Source organism: Eretmochelys imbricata, chromosome 14 (assembly GCF_965152235.1).
Source record: "Eretmochelys imbricata isolate rEreImb1 chromosome 14, rEreImb1.hap1, whole genome shotgun sequence".
NCBI classification, from domain to species: Eukaryota; Metazoa; Chordata; order Testudines; family Cheloniidae; genus Eretmochelys; species Eretmochelys imbricata.
In genome coordinates, this window is record NC_135585.1 from 50,579,369 (window position 1) to 50,597,436 (window position 18,068).

Consider the following 18,068-nt stretch of genomic DNA (forward strand, 5'->3'; position numbering starts at 1 on the left):
GACGTCCCTGTAGAGGGCTCTCTGAGCGGGGTCCAGCAGAGCCCCCTGCCCCTGGGTGAAATAAATAGCCACCTCCTCGAAGGTCACCGGCATCTGAAACACCAAGAGTCCCCCACTCAGCACCTGCTGCCCCAGCCACAATCCCACTACTCATGGGAAAGGAAAAAAAAATGTGAAGCTCTGGGAGGGCCAGAGGAGCAAAATCCCACCCCCACCCTGCTCAGAGCAGCCAGGAGGCTTCAGGGGGCGGAGAAGGTGAGAGCTCCCTGTCCGCCCCAGCACATGGAGCACGCCAGGATCTTCTCATTTCCCACACGCCTGCCAGCCACAGACTGGGACAGGAAGCAGAGCTCTGAGCCGGGGACAGGAACAGAAATCCCGACAGCTTCCCTTCGTATTTCACAGCAGCCCCGGGCAAGTGGGGTCAGGCTCCAGCACTGGGAGCCTGAAAAATGTTCCCAGCCCTGCCGAGGTGGTTATATCCTGCCTGAGAAATGGGGGAATGTCCCCTTCCCCTTCCCCTGCTACAATGGGCCTACTTAGTAAATCAGTAGGTTTATCAAACCCTGACTCCTCCCTCCCCTGCCCAGCAGCTCCCTGAAAATCCCCTACCTGAGCTGGCTCCATCACAGCCATTTCCCTTCTCTCTCCTCTGGAAGACTGGCCGATCTTTAGTGAAACGTGGACCTGATTCCTCAGCCTGTCGGGGCGAGAGGGAGGTTACAGAAGGGGCTTCTATCCTGTCACACTCCGATTCCCCCCAGACTCTTCACACCCTCCCAGTAACAGCATCTCTGAGCCAAATGCTAAAGAAAAGGGAAAAATCAAAAGGGCCACTTTGGGAGATTTCCCCCCATTGCAGTGTAAACCCCTCTCCCTTAGCAATACCTGGAGCCCTCTGGTGGCATCACCTGAAGATTGAGCTGCCCTGGACTCCCCCGGCAGCCCGCAGGGACAGGCAGGAAGAGGCTGATCCCATTGATCCATCCGTGCACCCCCCTGCCTGAGCCAGCAGTGACTCCGGTCTGACTCTGGTGTAGTTGAGATCTGAACCCTACAGGGAAATCAGACCAGGGCCCTGGGCAGCCCCCAACACTCAGGGCACAAGGACCCCACCACCACAGGGGTGTCTGACAATAACACACTCAGAGCCGGGTGTGTTTGTCGTGGGGGTGGGGGGTTGAGGGGGGTTTGGGTTTTTTTCCGTGTAGCTGCTGCACCCTGAGGGGTTAGTCCCCTGATCACTCCCAAAGCTGAGAAGAGCTTCTCTCCGCCCGCCTCCCCACATCCCCCCTTTCCCTCGCTGTGCCCCCCACTCACGTCTTCCCCCATTCCCGACCTCGCTCCCCTCAGCCCCACAGTCCCCGATCCTCCTCCATTGCCCCATCTTCCCTTCCGTGCACCCCTGCCCCCATCCCAGCCTGCCCCCGGCATCCCCTGCACCCGCCTCCGGCCCCTCTTTATCCTCCTCCCCCTGCAGCCCAGATGTGACGGGGGGGGCCCGCTGCAAGGGGGGGATGGGAGGGTCTCTCTTACCTTCCCCCCGAGCGGGGCCCCCCGGGGCAGGGGCCGGGCCGGGAAGGGGCCCTGGCCGGGCTGGGGGCTCTGCCCTGGGAGAGGCTCCCGGGGAGCAGCGGGCAGGGCCCGGCTGGAGGTTCCCCTCTCCCGGCTGCAGCCCGGGCTCCGGGCTCCCAGCACCAGCCGCCGGGGCTCGGGGATCTCGCCGGGAGCCAGAGTCCCCGCAGCGGCTGCGAGTCACTTCCTGGGCCGGGCTGAGCCCCGCGATCGCTCCCCCCAGAGCCGCCCCCCAGCCGCTCCTGGGTCCTAGCGATCAACCCACCAAAGGATCAGCAGCCCTGTGCCCGGCTCCTGTTACACTCACAGGCTCCGAGGTCACAAGGGACCATCATGAGCATCTTGCCCAGGGGTTCTCACCACCAAATTTGGCGGCCTCAGAGGGTGGCCAGCAACTCTCGCTGGTGCCCGCTCTCACACTTGCCCCTATAATCCCAATTAACTTTACTAGAAACCAATCAATATGCACAGAGGTAAGAGGAGGGAACACTCCTCCTAGTGTGGGGAACTTTTCTGGCTTCTACCAAGCCCCAGAGGAACTGGCAAGCAAAAGGATCTGAGTCCTTTACCCAGAGGCCTGCATGACCTCGAGGACCCCTCCCTGCCCGCTTCCACTCTGGACCCCCCTAACCCCAAGGCTAGGCCCAGGGCTCCTGAGGTGCTCGACCCCAAATCTTGTGATCACTCAGGACAGCTGTCCCCAGTGTTCTGTCCACTCTGGATGCTTCCTTCATCATTGCACAGAGTTAAGAACAAATACAATTTATTAAACAGCAAGTAATACAAAAATAAGGAGAAAAGTGGGAAAGATGAAAGGAAAACATGTCACCACGCTCTGTGGGGGGGAACCCCAAACAACCCTCTCTGGAATGCCAGGGCACTTCACAGTCTGTCCCTCCCACGTCCCAGGCCTCCTGCCCAGGCCCTGACTGTGCTGCAGGCATGCCCAGGGTTGGACACTAACTGTGGTGTTGGCCTCAGGCTCCAGGTAGTAGGACCCTTCTTCCTAGCGTCAGCTGCTTCCTGTCAGGGTTATGATCCCCCACCCAGTCTGGCCTGCAAGGCATCTTGGTTGAAGGCCTCTCCTTGCCCTGGGACCTTTGCCCAGGGTCCCCTTCGCTCACTGCTCCCTGCTGCTCCAGTTTCCCTCTGCCTCAAGCACAGCCCAGCCCTCCTCTCTCCTTAGCCCCTCCTGCTCTGCTCTCGCCCAGCCAGCTCCAGCTGACGCAAAGGAGAGGACCCCAGCTGCTGACTCCCTCATTGGCCTGCCTGCCCTGTCAATCAGGCTGACCCACAGCATTGCCCCCCCCGCCCCTTGTCAGTCTCAGGATCTTTATTTCTCATTGGCCCTTTGTTAGTCGATGGCCAAGGATGTTTGGTGAGGTGCCAGCTATGCCCGTTTTATACCATCCGTGACTTTAACCGCTAGGACGCACTGTCCCTTCGCGGCGGGCAGCCCGGGCTAGGCTGACGGATGCCCCAAGGACCTAAACACCCGTGACTTTAACTGCTAGAGCTCAGAGCTCGCAGTGGGCAGTCAGGATTGACTGACAGGCGCCCCAAGAGTTTGCCCCGTGGAGGCGGCACAACTCAACACTAGGCTCTTAGTTCTCTTACCTAAAGGCCAGGCTTTATAGCCAAAACGGCTGAGGTTCTTTAATTGTGTTGGCTGCTTTACAGTAAACCAGAGAAACAAGTCAGGCTTATGCACAAATGGTTACCAAAATTTATTAAACTAGATTCTAATCATGTGGTTACAAAATTGCTAGTGCCTACTTATTTAAATGTAGAGATGTTACACACACAAACAAGTTACAAAACTGGAACCACAATCCCAAAGAAAGAAAACAAAGTATAGAGCTCTATTTCAAAATATGTGTACACTAAAGATAGGTGATCAGGTGTGGGTGCTTCTTACCCTCCTCGCATCTCTCGATTCCAGCGGTGCCAAGCTATTTCTATGTTTGCTAAAAATTTTCACAACCTCTCAGCTAGGGACTCGGGTTGCCAATTTGGGAATATTTTAAAAATGGACACTCAAGTCGGAGTGCTGCAACCTCCCCTGCCCTGCCTCTTCCCCCCAAGGTCCCATCCCTGCCCCACCTCTTCCCTCCAAGGCCCTGCTCTGACTCCACCTCTTCCTCCAAGGGTCTACCCGCCCTCCACTTCTCTTTCCCCCTTCCCTGCCTAGGTCAGGAAGGGCTTGTCTGTGGAGCCGGGGCTGGGAGCTGCAGCTGCCCAGTGCGGGTAGGAGGCAGCCCCGGCTGAGTCGGGTCTGATGGGAGTGATGACCCAGTGCCTCCCCACCCGCAGTAACTCGACTTTGGCTGTCTGGTCAGTAGATGTGATCGGACACTGTCAGGTCCCCTTTTCCACCGGACTTCATGGTTGAAAACCGGGCACCTGGCCACCCTAACAGCACCCACTGTGCCAGAAGTGCTGGGAACGCGTCAGGGACAAGTTCTGCTTTCCGATGGTGGAGGAAGGAACCAGGGGGCAGGTGGGTTAGACTCAGTTCTGACCAGCAGGGAAGAATTCATTGGTCGAGATGCAATTACTGTAAAGTGGGTGCACAACTAAAGACTGCACTCAGAGTAGTTATTTATGGTCTGGTGTCAAACTGGGAGGGGAATGGTGCCGGGGGGGGCAGAGGAGGGAGAAGCTCCAGGTGGCCTCCCTCGCTCTTTATGGGGAAGAGGGAGTGGGGGGGGCAGCCCAGCAGGGAACGGGGCCTAGATGGGGAGCAATTCACACAGAGCTGGTAGGGCAGCCACGTTCCTGGGAGAGATGCTGCTGGAGTTGGCAGAGCGGGCTCTCAGTTCCCCACATTGCCCCTCCCAGGTCGGTGGAAGTGCTCCTGGTGAGGACACATCCCACCGACCCAAGGAGGACAGTGGGGACATCATCTACCGCAGTCATTGCTGCAGTGGTTATAAGTCAATCTAATACAGGTCAACTTAAGTTTGCAGTGTTGACCTTACAAACAAAAGGATTTCTCTCACCCAAAAGCTTTCAGCAGTCCATGCTCTTTGGAAAGCCTTCCAGCTCAGACCACTCCCCCAGCTCAATGATGCTCCTGTTGTCTTTCAAAGGATCTTGCTGCCCTGAGTAGAGATGGGGCCAGAACCCCTTTCCCCGCTTCTTGTACTCGGATCCTACATACTTGAAAAGTCTTTGCTGGGTCATGGGGTCAGGGAACTCCGTGGCATAAGTGACCTACACACTGCACTACAGATGAATTGTAAGTTTCTTTGTTTACCCCTTTCTTCCTGTTGGTGGAAATCTCAGAGAATCCTTTAAGACTCAAAATCAGGGGGAGGAAAATTTACCCATTTTCTTCTCCAGTGGCTAAACCGGCTTCACTTCTCGCCTCGTTATTCGGCTGTATTAGTTACAAAAGTTTTAGCATCATCATAAAAGAAAGAGAATGAAAGAGAAAACAACCTTCCCATCTACAAATGATCTGGACCAAACCTAGAAAAAGCCAGGAAGTAATTTTACCAATAGATGGAAACGGGACTATAAGATCTGAAAGTCCAACTGTGCTTTGAAGTTCATTGAGATTTCCCTGCCAATTCCAGGTCTGTGACACTTCCTTCTCCAGCCCTCCGGAGTCTGACTAAGATCACAGACATCAAAGCTGTGACTCCTAAGCATGGAGAGCCAGGGACAGGGTGGTACGTGACACCATGGGAGATGGAGGGATAGAACGGAGGCAGGTTAAACTTTCCATGGCTGGGACAGAGGCTGCTGTGTGGAGAGAGGAGCGTGACAGTGAGAGGGGAAGGAGGGAATCTCTCGCACTCACCCCGTTGCCCTGAAATAGCACAGAAGCGAAAACTCCACATTTTACTGTCCCTTCTCCCGCCTTTTTAGCATCTGGTTAATTCTGGCCCATAAGGGATAAAATGTAGAAGCAGTAAATGCTTGACTATCGGGGAATGAGACAACCTGGCCCCAAAGGGGGAACTCAGGGACTAGCAATCACTCTGCTAATGGAAGGTCGGGGGTCAGAAACTGTGTTCCTGTCAGGCTACGCAGCTGCACTGCAGGCTATGGAGGGCCGTGGAGGAGCCCCTCCCCAGGCTTGGCCCAGGTCCACTGGAGCTGCTGGGGAGTGGAACCCCTCCCTCAGCCCGGCCCAGGACCACAGGAGCCGCCGTGGCTGGGGAGAGCTGCCTCTGACCTGGCCCCAAACTCCTGTGGTGTGAGAGGGCTGGGGGAGTCCTCTCTCCACTGCAGTCTGAACCCCAAACCCCTCATCCCCAGTCCCAACCCCCACATGTCTAGCCAGACCACTCACCCCTCCTCACCCCATGCCTCTGTCCCAGCCCTGAACCCCATCTCACACGTCAACCTCCACATCCCCAGCCCCATCCCAGAGCCCGCACCTGAATCCAGAGCCCTCACCCCCTGCACCTCATCCCTGTCCCAGTCCTGAGCCAGTTCCCACACTCCGAATCTCTCAGCCCCACCCCCACCCCGTGAATTTTGTTCTGTGCGCCAATATGGAGATGATGTGTCACATACTGGTGCGTAGAACCAAATTCATTCCGCACTTGGACGTAAAAACGGAGGGAACACTGGTCAGAACGCATCCGATGCTGAGCGGGGTCCAGCAGAGCCCCCTGCCCCTGGGTGAAATACACAGCCACCTCCTCCAAGGTCACCGGCATCTGAAACAGCAAGAGTCCCCCGCTCAGCACCTGCTGCCCCTGCCACAGTCCCACTAATCATGGCATAGAAAGAAAAGAGTGAAGGGCCAGAGTAGCAGAATCCCACAGGCACCTGCTCAGAGCGGCCAGGAGGCTCCGGGGGCTGGGAGACGGTGAGAGCGCCTTGTCCCCCTAGCACACGGAGAAGGGGAGGGTCTTCTCATTTCCCACACGCCTGCCAGCCACAGGCTGAGTCGGGAAACAGAGCTCTGAGCCGGGGACGGGGACAGGAATCCCGACAGCTTCCCTTCATATTTCACAGCAACTGTTACGAATTATTCCTGTTAGGACACGTACAGTTCGTTTCTAGGCTGAGGCAACCAAATAAAGACAGACTGCAGAGTGTCTCACAGTTTGTAGGTTTATTACGCTCGAGCGTGGTACCGTTCTCTTAAGCAGAGCGGGACCCCGATTACAGGTTACACAAAGATTATAAACTGTTGGCAAAACATCCTGCCTGTGTGCCTCGGGGCGGGGGGTGGGGGGGGAGGCCTAAACCAATAAGCAGGCCTTCTCCTTATCTATCACCAATCCCCTGCAGCCACCTTCACGCTGCAAACAAGCTGAATTAGCAGCTATTTCAGGCACCTCCGCTGGTTCCTGTCTCCTTTGTTTCCCTTATCTTGAAACTGTCCAGCTGTCCACCCTGAAGGATCCGCCTCCCTTGGAACGTGATGTGCTCGCTTCTAGTTAATGGCCGAGAGGAAACCCAAAATGGAGTCACATATGCTAACTAGGTTGATTTCCCCTGACAGTCCCTCCTTTTCTTATGTACGTCAGTAAACTATATCGGGGCAGAATAACCTCTATGCAAGATTAAAATTTGCCGGCAGCACATACTACAGCATTGTAGGCATACAAAAAGTAATACAAAAAGAGAAACAGCCATAAGAAGGAGGTACAAAATACGCCTTCCCAAGCCCCCGAGTCTGGCAGCCAGGAGGTGAGCCAGCTCCAGGCCTCATGGAATCCAGTACTGGTGTCGTCAAGGGTGACACGGTGAAGTGAGGTGGCCTGCTGCATAAGGGTGTGGATATCGACTTCTACCCTGCTGTGTTGATTCACAAAGACACAACAGCTTGAGTTAACAAGAGCACAACCCCGCCCCCGGTTTGCAAGGAGATAGTCTAAGGCTAAGGGGTTCTGCAGTGTGGGCTGAAATAACTGAGTCACCTCCATTTGAAGGGTAGACAAGGCGTCTGCAGTGGCATTTGCCATTAATTCTAAGGCTGCAGAAATATTAACTGTAGCCTTTTCCAATTCACTCACCCCCACCCAGGGCAAAAACCAACGAACAAAGGAGTGAAAGCCTGTAGGCCGTTCAGAGAGAGGATTTGATGGGACATTTCCTCGGTTCCTCCATACCAGGTTCCCAATTTCCCCCTGGGCTAGGGCCTGGTGTACTGTAACAGCGGGTACTAAGGTGCGTGTACCACACCAACCTGCCGGGAGGACCTTATAAGCCGTGTGGTTGCACAACCAGAACCAGCCTGATCCCTCAGGGACCGGCCACGGCGCCCTGGAATACTTGGGGGGACTTGCCGCACCAGAGCTAATGCGGGTGGTATCACTGGACCCTACAAAGTTACCCACAAAAACTGTATTTTCGAAATTCTTACGTCATGACACACATAAAGCATAACTACCCTGGGCCACCATATCAACAGACCAAGTTTGGATTGTAACATTCCAGTTAAATGGAGTGTCTGTCCATAATCCCGCCAGGAGGGTTCGGTTGAGAGGGACAGGCTCCCTTACCAACGGGATTCCCTGACCTATGTACGTGGGGGTATGAATACAGAGCCAACACCGCGTTCGGTTAACCCCCTGTGTTATAGCATGGGTTAAATCCATGGGTTAAATCCTTCCCATCCGTGTAATGAACTCGAGAATAGAGAGGGGATTTCACAGGCTACCCATATCAGTATTTGCATCCTCCCGTGTACCACGCACAAAACAGGACAACAAATATAAGTCCAAGTAACAAGAAAACAAGAAGTCCTGATGGAGTCTCGAGACCCCAATAGTTGAATCCAGCAGAACCCGCTCGTATTTGTGGGCCCACTGCGGAGACAGCACTTGCGTTGTATGCTGCTTTAAGAGAACCTCAACTTCGTGGGGGACCCAGACAGGCAAAGGGTGCCCCAGAACAATAGGGCGTGACCGTTCCACCATAAGGGCTGCAGCGGCAATGGACCACACACAGGAGACCAATCCCCGAATGACCTGGTCTAATTGTACGGAATAGTAAGCTATGGGGCGTGGGCGATCCCCTAGGTACTGCAATAGGACACCACGGGCCGACTGGGGAATCAGTGTCAGGACAGTACTCGGATCGGGGACCGATAAAATGGGCACCCATCTGGGCCCTCGATCTGCTGGCAATGTCCCTATTTATACATCCCAAAATGGCATTGGCCTTCTTGGCTACAAGGGCACACTGTTGACTCATATCCAGCTTCTCGTCCACTGTAACCCCTAGGTCCTTTTCTGCAGAACTGCTGCCTAGCCATTCGGTCCCTGGTCTGTAGCGGTGCATTGCCTTGTTCCATCCTAAGTGCAGGACTCTGCACTTGTCCTTGTTGAACCTCATCAGATTTCTTTTGGCCCAATCCTCCAATTTGTCTAGGTCCCTCTGTATCCTATCACTACCCTCCAGCGTATCTACCCGCTCCCCCCAGTTTAGTGTCGTCTGCAAACTTGCTGAGGGTGCAATCCACACCATCCTCCAAATCATTAATGAAGATATTGAACAAAACCGGCCCCAGGACCGACCCTTGGGGCACTCCGCTTGATACTGGCTGCCAACTAGACATGGAGCCATTGATCACTACCCGTTGAGCCCGACAATCTAGCCAATTTTCTACCCACCTTATAGTGCATTCATCCAGCCCATACTTCTTTAACTTGCTGACAAGAAGACTGTGGGAGACAGTGACAAAAGCTTTGCTAAAGCCAAGGAACACCACGTCCACTGCTTTCCCTTCATCCACAGAACCAATAATGTCATCATAGAAGGCGATTAGATTAGTCAGGCATGACCTTCCCTTGGTGAATCCATGCTCACTGTTCCTGATCACTTTCCTCTCGTGTAAGTGCTTCAGGATTGATTCCTTGAGGACCTGCTCCATGATTTTTCCGGGGACTGAGGTGAGGCTGACTGGCCTGTGGTTCCTAGGATAGTAAAGTTCTGAATAGTAAACTATGGGGCATGGGCGATCCCCTAGGTACTGCAATAGGACACCACTGGCCGACTGGGGAATCAGTGTCAGGATAGTACTCGGATCAGGGACCACTTGGTGGGGGGGTTATAACTATTTATCCCACGCAGATCTTGAACGAACCGATAAAATGGGCGCCCATATAGGCCCGGTTTTCGCTTTTTCAAAGGATAGGATAGGAGCATTAGAATCATAGAAGTATAGAATCATAGAATATCAGGGTTGGAAGGGACCTCAGGAGGTCATTGAGTCCAACCCCCTGCTCAAACAGGACCAATCCCCAATTAAATCATTCCAGCCAGGGCTTTGTCAAGCCTGACCTTAAAAACTTCTGAGGAACAAGATTCTACCACCTCCCTAGGCAACGCATTCCAGTGTTTCATCACCCTCCTAGTGAAAAGGTTTTTCCTAATATCCAACCTAAACCTCCCCCACTGCAACTTGAGACCATTACTCCTTGTCCTGTCATCTTCTACCACTGAGAATAGTCTAGAACCATCCTCTTTGTAGTGTTCGGCCCAAAACTGGACACAGTACTCCAGATGAGGCCTCACCAATGTCGAATAGAGGGGAACAATCACGTCCCTCGATCTGCTGGCTATGCCCCTACTTATACATCCCAAAATGCCATTGGCCTTCTTGTCAACAAGGGCACACTGCTGACTCATATCCAGCTTTTCGTCCACTGTCACCCCTAGGTCCTTTTCCGCAGAACTGCTGCCTAGCCATTCGGTCCCTAGTCTGTAGCGGTGCATTGGATTCTTCCATCCTAAGTGCAGGACCCTGCACTTATCCTTATTGAACCTCATCAGATTCCTTTTGGCCCAATCCTCCAATTTGTCTAGGTCCCTCTGTATCCTATCCCTACCTGCCACCATATCTACCACTCCTCCTAGTTTAGTATCATCCGCAAATTTGCTGAGAGTGCAATCCACACCATCCTCCAGATCATTTATGAAGATATTGAACAAAACCAGCCCTAGGACCGACCCTTGGGGCACTCCGCTTGATACCAGCTGCCAACTAGACATGGAGCCATTGATCACTACCTGTTGAGCCCGACAATCTAGCCAACTTTCTACCCAGCTTATAGTGCATTCATCCAGCCCATACTTCTTTAACTTGCTGACAAGAAGACTGTGGGAGACAGTGACAAAAGCTTTGCTAAAGCCAAGGAACACCACGTCCACTGCTTTCCCTTCATCCACAGAACCAATAATGTCATCATAGAAGGCGATTAGATTAGTCAGGCATGACCTTCCCTTGGTGAATCCATGCTGACTGTTCCTGATCACTTTCCTCTCGTGTAAGTGCTTCAGGATTGATTCCTTGAGGACCTGCTCCATGATTTTTCCGGGGACTGAGGTGAGGCTGACTGGCAGCTATCAAATGCCAGACTACACTGCTACAGACTGGAATTTGATAGCTGCTTTCAACTACCTGAGAGGTGATACAAAGAGGATGGTTCTAGACTATTCTCAGTGATAGAAGATGACAGGACAAGGAGTAATGGTCTCAAGTTGCAGTGGGGGAGATTTAGGTTGGATATTAGGAAAAACTTTTTCACTAGAAGGGTGGTGAAACACTGGAATGCGTTACCTAGGGAGGGGGTGGAATCTCCTTCCTTAGAAGTTTCTAAGGTCAGGCTTGACAAAGCCCTCACTGGGATGATGTAATTAGGGATCGGTCCTGCTTTGAGCAGGGGGTTGGACTAGATGACCTCCTGAGGTCCCTTCCAACCCTGATATTCTAGGATTCTATGATCTATTAAGATTATAAAAACCAAGAATGCACTTTTCTGTAGAATACCAGGATTAAATCGAGTCTTCCAGACTAGTGATTTAAATCATGATTTAAATCAAATCCACCCTGCTGCATCGCTGTGTGAACAACAAACCCCTCCACGCTCTGCTCACACACAGCCACTAGCATTCAAACTCACTACTGGCTGCACGGTATCGAGTGTGACTAGCCAGACACTCATGAAGTTACTAAAGGACTCAGCAACATCAGCCACTTTTCTACTCCCAGCCTTGCACCCCGGGAATCTGCATCTTGGACTGCTCAGTCTGTTCACTCTGCTGGACAAACTCAATAATTAGTGGGTCATCCCCCCCCACAAAGGGGTCGGATTAGGTCATAGCCTTGTTCACTCAAGTCAAATCCCCCAAATACTTCAAGGAAAACACACAGGTCCAGACAAAACACTAAAATCAGTTTATTAACTGGAACAAGGAGGTTTTCAGGGATCACAAGGGAGAAAGATGTGAAAGGGCAGAACTAGTTAAATCTATACAATTAAAACATGCATTTTAAATCGTAAATTTGACCAATCTAAGGAAAATGCGAAGCAAGCAGGTTTTCGCACCCCGCCCGCTATTGCAAGCGGTTCACAGTACTTCGTAACCAGGACGAATTTCCTTCCCGCCTTGGTGTGTCCTCCCCAGTCCAAGGCCTCTGTGGCCCTTCAAGGCATATTGTTGACTTCTGTAAAGATGGGAGAGGAGAGGTGAAAATGGAGGCAATTCTCCCTTCTGCTTTTATACCATTCTCTTCTTTGAGATTCAAGCTCCAGCCAGGGGGCAGGCAACAATCAGTCTGTGGCCAAAGTGAGCGTCCAGCCATCCTTCTGGTGAATTGTAACTCTCTTGTTCACAGCTCCACAGCTGGTGAATGGCCAGCTAAGCAATTAATGGCCACTTAGCACCTAGCTGGTCTGCAGGTACCATTGTCTCCAAAGAGCTAGTCTGTGGGCGTTTTCCAGCTTTCCAGCATGTAACAAACGTACAGCAAACTATCAGAGCTCCATGGACAGCGCTGATAGATACATTTTAACAGGACAATAATATTCAGCAGGCAATGACTTTTCCTATGAAACTTCACAAGACATACTTTGGAGAAGATTTATCCTTCTGTAAACGTGGTGGCCATAAGACTGTAGATCAGTGGTTCTCAGAAGTGTTTCACTGGCCCCCCCTTCTTTGTGTGTGTGGTCATTTCCGCCCCCGCCCTCACAAGCACATATATGGCCACCCAGCTCTAAAGGCAGAGTCGTTGCTGGCGATGCGCCCAGCTCTGAAGGCCTCCAGCAGCAGCACAGAAGTAAGGGTGACCGAGTGAAAAGTGATATTCCTCAATATCACTGTTCACAGCAGACTTATCACCCCATTGCCACCCTGACTTCTGCCCTGCTGCTCCACCTGGCTTTTGAGAGCCTGAGCATTTATCCCCACCTCCCAGATATGCCAGTTCCTTCTTCAAGAGTCCCAGCCAGAGGTCACGCCTCCCTTGACAAATTCCTGCGCCTCCATTGGGAGGACGTGCCCCACAGTTTCAGAATTACTAGTGTAGACAGTCACCGTTGGGATCGGAACCCAACATGGTAACAGCTGCTCCTTTCCGTCTGCGGGATCCCCAGAGAAAATGTCCGAGCAGGAGAGAGGAACAGATCTCACTGATATTAACCTTGCAAAACACATTTCGGTGATTTCAGCTATAAACATTCCCTCCATCCTTCAGCCCCTAACCCCAGTGATTTCAAGGAGAGGGAGCTGGAATTGGGCAGGTGACATGGGCGATGGGTATAATCTCTGAATACAGGAACCCTTTGCATAAATTGTTAACCTCGAAAAAGATATAGCTAAACATAGACCATGACAGTTACCCCTCTTCCAAGTCTTTAACATGTTTACATTTCAAACTCTAGCTTCATGAAGGTGGAAACACTTTTAAAATCTCTCTCTAAAAGTTGAATCTCAGTCAATTACATACAAGTTGCTTAACCCTTTCTTACCATGTGTCACAGAAATTTACATCTTGTGCGGATTCTTCCATGTTAAACGAGGTCTGACGTCCGTATGAAACTTTTCCCACGGTCCAAGCACTTGTGGGGTCTCTCTCCTGTATGGATTTTCTGATGATAACCAAGGGCTGATTTCCAAGTGAAACATTTCCCACAGTCCAAGCACTTGTGGGGTCCTTCTCCTGTGTGGATTGCCTGATGATTAACAAGCTGTGACCGCCATGTGAAACTTTTCCCACAGTCCAAGCACTTATGGGGTCTCTCTCCTGTGTGGATTGCCTGATGATTAACAAGCTGTGACTTCTGCTTGAAACTTTTCCCACAGTCCAAGCACTTGTGGGGTCTCTCTCCTGTGTGGCTTTTCTGATGATAACCAAGGCCTGAACTCGAAGTGAAACTTTTCCCACAGTCCAAGCACTTGTGCGGTCTCTCTCCTGTGTGGCTTTTCTGATGATAACCCAGGCCTGAACTCGAAGTGAAACTTCTCCCACAGTCCAAGCACTTGTGGGGTCTCTCTCCTGTATGGATTTTCTGATGATAAACAAGGGCTGATTTCCAAGTGAAACTTTTCCCACAGTCCAAGCACTTGTTGGGTCCTTCTCCTGTGTGGATTGCCTGATGATTAACAAGCTGTGACCGCCATGTGAAACTTTTCCCACAGTCCAAGCACTTGTAGGGTCTCTCTCCTGTGTGGCTTTTCTGATGATAACCAAGGCCTGAACTCGAAGTGAAGCTTTTCCCACACTCCAAGCACTTGTGGGGTCTCTCTCCTGTGTGGCTTTGCTGGTGATAACCAAGGCATGAACTCGAAGTGAAACTTTTCCCACAGTCCAAGCAGTTGTGGGGTCTCTCTCCTGTGTGGCTTTTCTGATGATAAATAAGACCTGATCTCGAAGTGAAACTTTTCCCACAGTCCAAGCACTTGTGGGGTCTCTCTCCTGTGTGGCTTTTCTGATGATAAATAAGACCTGATCTCGAAGTGAAACTTTTCCCACAGTCCAAGCACTTGTGGGGTCTCTCTCCTGTGTGGCTTTTCTGATGATAAATAAGACCTGATCTCGAAGTGAAACTTTTCCCACAGTCCAAGCACTTGTGGGGTCTCTCTCCTGTGTGGCTTTTCTGATGATAAATAAGACCTGATCTCGAAGTGAAACTTTTCCCACAGTCCAAGCACTTGTGGGGTCTTTCTCCACTGTGGATTCTCTGATGATTAACAAGGTTTGACCTCACTGTGAAACCTTTCCCACACTGCAAACACTTATGGGATCTTTCTCCTTTGTGAATTGTATTATGTTTAAGAAGGTATGACTTCTGCATGAAACTTTTCCCACAGTGCAAGCACTTGTGGGGTCTTGCTCCTGTGTGGACTGCCTGATGACTAACAAGGACTGATTTCCGCTTGTAACTTTTCCCACAATTAAAGCACTTGTGGGGTCTCTCTCCTGTGTGGACTGCCTGATGTTGAACAAGGTGTGACTTTGTTATGAAACTTTTCCCACAGTCCAAGCACTTGTGGGATCTCTCTCCTGAGTGGATTGCCTGATGTTTAGCAAGGTTTGACCTCTCTGTGAAACTTTTCCCACAGTCCAAGCACTTGTGGGGTCTCTCTCCTGTGTGGCTTTTCTGATGATAACCAAGGCCTGACCTCGAAGTGAAACTTTTCCCACAGTCCAAGCACTTGTGGGGTCTTTCTTCACTGTGGATTCTCTGATGATTAATAAGGTGTGACCTCACTGTGAAACTATTCCCACACTCCAAACACTTATGGGATCTTTCTCCTTTGTGAATTGTTTTATGTTTAAGAAGGTATGACTTCTGCACGAAACTTTTCCCACAGTCCAAGCACTTGTGGGGTCTCTCTCCTGTGTGGATTGCCTGATGACGAACAACGTCTGATTTCCGCTTGTAACTTTTCCCACAGTCAAAGCACTTGTGGGGTCTCTCTCCTGTGTGGACTGCCTGATGTTGAACAAGGTGTGACTTTGTTATGAAACTTTTCCCACAGTCCAAGCACTTGTGGGATCTCTCTCCTGTGTGGATTTTCTGATGATAACCAAGGCATGAACTCGAAGTGAAACTTTTCCCACAGTCCAAGCACTTGTGGGGTCTCTCTCCTGTGTGGCTTTTCTGATGATAACCAAGGCCTGAACTCGAAGTGAAACTTTTCCCACACTCCAAGCACTTGTGGGGTCTCTCTCCTGTGTGGCTTTTCTGATGATAACCAAGGCCTGAACTCGAAGTGAAACTTTTCCCACAGTCCAAGCACTTGTGGGGTCTCTCTCCTGTGTGCCTTTTCTGATGATAACCAAGGCCTGAACTCGAAGTGAAACTTTTCCCACAGTCCAAGCACTTGTGGGGTCTCTCTCCTGTGTGGCTTTTCTCATGTGAATCTAGTGCTGACTTTGAACTGAAACATTTCCCGCATTCAACACATTGAATGGGCTTGTCTACAGTGTGGCTTCTCCCATGGTTATTAAGATCTCTGCGCTTATTGAAGCTTTCCCCACTGTCCAAGCATTGAAATGGTTTCTCTCCCGTATGGACTGTCTGATATGTAACAAGTTGTGATCTCACAATGAATCCTTTCCCACACTCAAGGCAGTGCCAGGGTGTCTCTTCCTTGCGATTTGTCTGCTGCTCTCTGGGATTCTCGTCTCCTCCCCCACCATTAATAGATTCATCCACTTTCTTCCTGGGTTGGTTTATCAGAAGCCTCTCTGACCTGTGCCAATTTCCCCAGGCTTCTCCCTGATTCCAGCAAGGGGAAAAATTCCCTTCAGCTCTTCCCAAAAAGGTCCCCTGTGGTTCCACTTCCCCAGGAACTTCCTCATGATGATTCCCCTCCTTCTTCTCACTCACTCGCTCAGCACCTGCTGGGAGAGACACAATCCAGAGAGCAGTCATTGTGCTGGGGAGAAAGAGGAATAGCACTGAGCGAAAAGCCAACACAAAGACTGAGCAATTGGATTCTGCCTCCACATCCCACCCTAACACTTACAAGGAAGGAGAGACGGGAAGGGTGCAATGGCGTGAGCAATATCTGCTGACCATAGCCCTGCTCTCGGTGAGATGAAGAAGAACTGAGGGCGTTACTCACATCATATTTTGGGATTCTCAACTTTTCCTTCATTCCCTAGATGGTTTCTCTGTGAGGGCTCACCTGTGCCTCTGTATCTCAGAAGCCTTCTGTCCTTGAAATCCTGGAGATCGGACACCCACAGCTCTTCCCCTCGTTCCAGCCGGGTGATAAGCTCAGGTTTGGGAATGGGAAATCCTGTGCAGAAGGTGAAATGATTCCGGATCAGGGTGCATGGAGCATTGGTGGAGGATCTGTCACAAAGGACGTTCCGTGAGTGGAACCTGTCCCTGTGCTCTGCTGGAGGAACGTGGAATCCAAGAGGATGGGAACAGGGTCACTGAGCCCCCTTGCGCAGAGGACGTTGTCTGGGGAGGTGAGTTGAATTATTACTACACCCTCACTAGGCGTTCCCAGGATCTGTGCGCTCTGGGGGCCTTGCTGACTCACACACAGGTCTGCACTTAAGACCCTGCCACTTTCTAAACCTGCAGAGCCCAGAGCACCCCCCATGCCTGGAGCTATTCCCAAGGCGGGAGATGAACAGGGATTGTATGTGCAGCCAAGAAACAACACACACAAGACAATGCGGATTTATGCCCCTTTGAAAGCTGGAGGGGTGGGGATGGTTTAGCTTGTCCATTGGGTTTTGACTCCCGTGTCCCAGTGGAGAGGGCACCGAAATGCATGTATTTCTCACATGGCAGCTGTGCATTATGGAACCCATTCGCCTCTGCACTAACTGACCAGGGAAAAACCTGACCACATTAAGACACGTAGACCCCACAGCTTCTAATAACCGAGGGGACGGGACTCCCTTACCCAGCGAGGTCACGGTCTCGTAGTTCTCCTGCATGACGTCCCTGTAGAGGGCTCTCTGAGCGGGGTCCAGCAGAGCCCCCTGCCCCTGGGTGAAATAAATAGCCACCTCCTCGAAGGTCACCGGCGTCTGAAACACCAAGAGTCCCCCACTCAGCACCTGCTGCCCCAGACACAATCCCACTACTCATGGGAAAGGAAAAAAAAAAAGTGAAGCGGTGGGAGGGCCAGAGTAGCAGAATCCCACCCCCACCCTGCTCAGAGCAGCCAGGAGGCTTCAGGGGGTGGAGAAGGTGAGAGCTCCCTGTCCGCCCCAGCACACGGAGCACGCCAGGATCTTCTCATTTCCCACACGCCTGCCAGCCACAGACTGGGACAGGAAGCAGAGCTCTGAGCCGGGGACAGGGGCAGGAATCCCGACAGCTTCCCTTCGTATTTCACAGGAGCCCTGGGCAAGTGGGGTCAGGCTCCAGCACTGGGAGCCTGGAAAATGTTCCCAGCCCTGCCGAGGTGGTTATATCCTGCCTGAGAAATGGGGGAATGTCCCCTCCCCCTTTCCCTGCCACAATGGGCCTACTAAGTAAATCAGTAGGTTTATCAAACCCTGACTCCTCCCTCCCCCGCCCAGCAGCGCCCTGAGACTCCCCTACCTGAGCTGGCTCCATCACAGCCATTTCCCTTCTCTGTCCCCTGGAAGACTGGCCGATCTTTAGTGAAACGTGGACCTGATTCCTCAGCCTGTCGGGGCGAGAGGGAGGATAAGAAAGGGGCTTCTGTCCATGTCACAGTCCCCGATCCTCCTCCATTGCCCCATCTTCCCTTCCGTGCACCCCTTCCCCCATCCCAGCCTGCCCCCGGCA

The 18,068-nt window shown here is 51.9% G+C and overlaps 1 protein-coding gene across 1 annotated transcript; it reads right to left on the reverse strand.

Moving 5' to 3' along the window:
• Positions 1 to 11,529: 11,529 nt before the first annotated feature.
• Positions 11,530 to 17,245, reverse strand: LOC144275276 (uncharacterized). The gene is made up of 3 exons (XM_077834471.1): positions 17,212 to 17,245; positions 16,474 to 16,587; positions 11,530 to 16,186 (listed from the first exon to the last, which is right to left on the reverse strand). Exons 1-3 carry the CDS (start codon positions 17,243 to 17,245, stop codon positions 13,347 to 13,349), a joined length of 2,988 nt encoding a protein of 995 aa, XP_077690597.1. The 3' UTR covers positions 11,530 to 13,346.
• Positions 17,246 to 18,068: the final 823 nt, after the last annotated feature.